The following is a 1,884-nucleotide window of genomic DNA, read 5'->3' as shown; positions in this document are numbered from 1 at the left end:
AAGACCGCAGCCTCGGACATCCGCAGCGTGTGAGCTGAAGGCTGGCGTGGGGTTTGAGGAGCCGCACCGGGCCGGGGTCCTCTTGGCGCGATTGCACTGCGGAGACTTCCGCACCCCCGCAGCAGTCCACGGAAGGCAACTGCGCACCCCTTGTCCCCAGCACGCAGCGTGACCGCCAGCCACTCACGGCCCCCCGCCTCCCCCGAGTTACTCCGAAGCTGATCTCAGGCATCGTATTATTTTTCTGTGGCTATTTTCGGACTGCGTCTCCAAGATGAGGGCTCTTGAAAGCGTAGCCACGAATTTATCACGCATTTATCCCCGAATGATCAGTACTTTCTAAATATCATTAAATGTCCACTACATACCCAAATCTCTACTTGCTTTTTTTGTTTGTTTTTTTAATCGGTACCTGCGATCGAACTCAGGACCTTTCAAGGCAGGCACAGTGTCACTGAGATAAATCCCACCCCCCCCATACGTATTATAACATAGAGGTTGAGAAAGCTCCATAGGAGGTGAGGGGTCTTAGATCTAGTGCCTGCCCCTCGGGGTGGGTGGTGTGACTTGGGGCAAGGCCTGACTCCCCCACCCCCAGGCTGTCACAAAGATCCTTTCTCCTTTGCACTCTGCGGTGGTTGGAACAATCCCATTTCGCAGCACCCACTCAGCAGCTCACCCAACTTGTGCTACGTGTGAGGCAAGCATTCTTGTCGAGAAGGCCACCTGTCCAGTGGGGCAAGTAAGTGGTCTTGTACCCAGGCGGTTTGAGAGTAGGACAGGGGGCTGGAGGAGCCTGGATGAGGCTTTAAGAAAGATGCACTCAAAGGCTTCTTGGAAGAAGTGGCCAGGTCTTTGCGGGGAGGGATTGGGTAGAGTTCACACCCACACAGGTGGGTGAGGGAAGCCAGAGGGGCCCGAAATTTGGGGGCCAGGACGTGAGGCTAGAGATGTGAAGACACTAGGGAGCCACGGGAGGTGTTTGAGTGAGTCTGAGTTGTCAGTACAAAGATAATTCGAGGTCAGGCGTGACAGCACACACTTGTAATTGGGAGGCTGAAGCAGGAACATCGCTGAGAGTTGGAGGCCAGCCTGGGCTACAGCCTGGGCTACATAGTGAGTTCAAACCCAGTCTGAACCACATGTGAAATTGTCTCAAAAAATTAAAAAAGAATGATAATTCAGGTAACTAGAGTGTAGCAATCAATTGAAACCCAAGGTTGATTTTGGTTTTTTATTTTTTTGAGAAAAGGTCTCACTCTTCCGTTCAGGCTGGTCTTGAGCTCACTGTATAGCCCAGGTTGGCCTCGAACTCACAGAGATCCTCCAGCCTCAGCCTCCTAAGCACTGAGATTACAGGTGTGTGCCACTCACCTGGCCTGAAACCCAAGATTGAGACCTGGGAAACGAGGCTGGGAGTGTATTGGATCCTATTCACACGGGACACTGTACGAAAAGATTCAGATAGCGCTAGTAAGAGGTGCGCGGGGAGCGGGGCGAAGTTTCCCGAAGTTTTGAACCACAACTTCCATAAGGCATTGCGGAACGGCCTCGCCCATTTCCGGATCTCTTCCTGCGCTTGCTGGTTCCGGGCGGGGCTTTGCTTTCTCAACCGAACTTGATGGTGAAAAGAGGAGGCGTGACGACCAATGGATGCGTGCGTTAGCAGGTCTGGCCAATGGAAATGCGCAGAGGGCTTTTAGTAAGGGCGGGACTACAGCGAGGGCCAATGGTAGAGCGTGGTGGCGCCATCAGTGTGCGCTGTGCCGCGGCTGGAAGTTGCTGTGCGGCGGCGGCTAAGAAGGCGGCTGTGGTGGCGGCGCCTCGGTCGGCGACGGAGGGAACAGAAAATGGTAAGGGCGACCGCGGGCCGCGCCCTCTTCC

The 1,884-nt window shown here is 54.5% G+C and overlaps 1 protein-coding gene across 1 annotated transcript in view; it reads left to right on the top strand.

The window, feature by feature from the left end:
- The first annotated feature begins 1,610 nt into the window (after positions 1–1,610).
- The window catches only part of Dda1 (DET1 and DDB1 associated 1), a 5,865-nt gene continuing 5,591 nt past the window's right edge, over positions 1,611–1,884 (top strand). The window contains exon 1 of the mRNA XM_010644324.3: positions 1,611–1,853. Coding sequence (XP_010642626.1) covers positions 1,851–1,853 — 3 coding nt within the window. The 5' untranslated portion in view covers positions 1,611–1,850. The remainder of the gene's footprint in view (positions 1,854–1,884) is intronic.

The sequence above is a fragment of the Fukomys damarensis genome, unplaced genomic scaffold (genome assembly GCF_012274545.1).
Source record: "Fukomys damarensis isolate Sample0158 unplaced genomic scaffold, DMR_v1.0_HiC HiC_scaffold_37, whole genome shotgun sequence".
Lineage (NCBI taxonomy): Eukaryota > Metazoa > Chordata > Mammalia > Rodentia > Bathyergidae > Fukomys > Fukomys damarensis.
The sequence above is the reverse complement of the archived record's forward strand: the minus strand, read 5'-3'. Positions and strand labels throughout refer to the sequence as shown.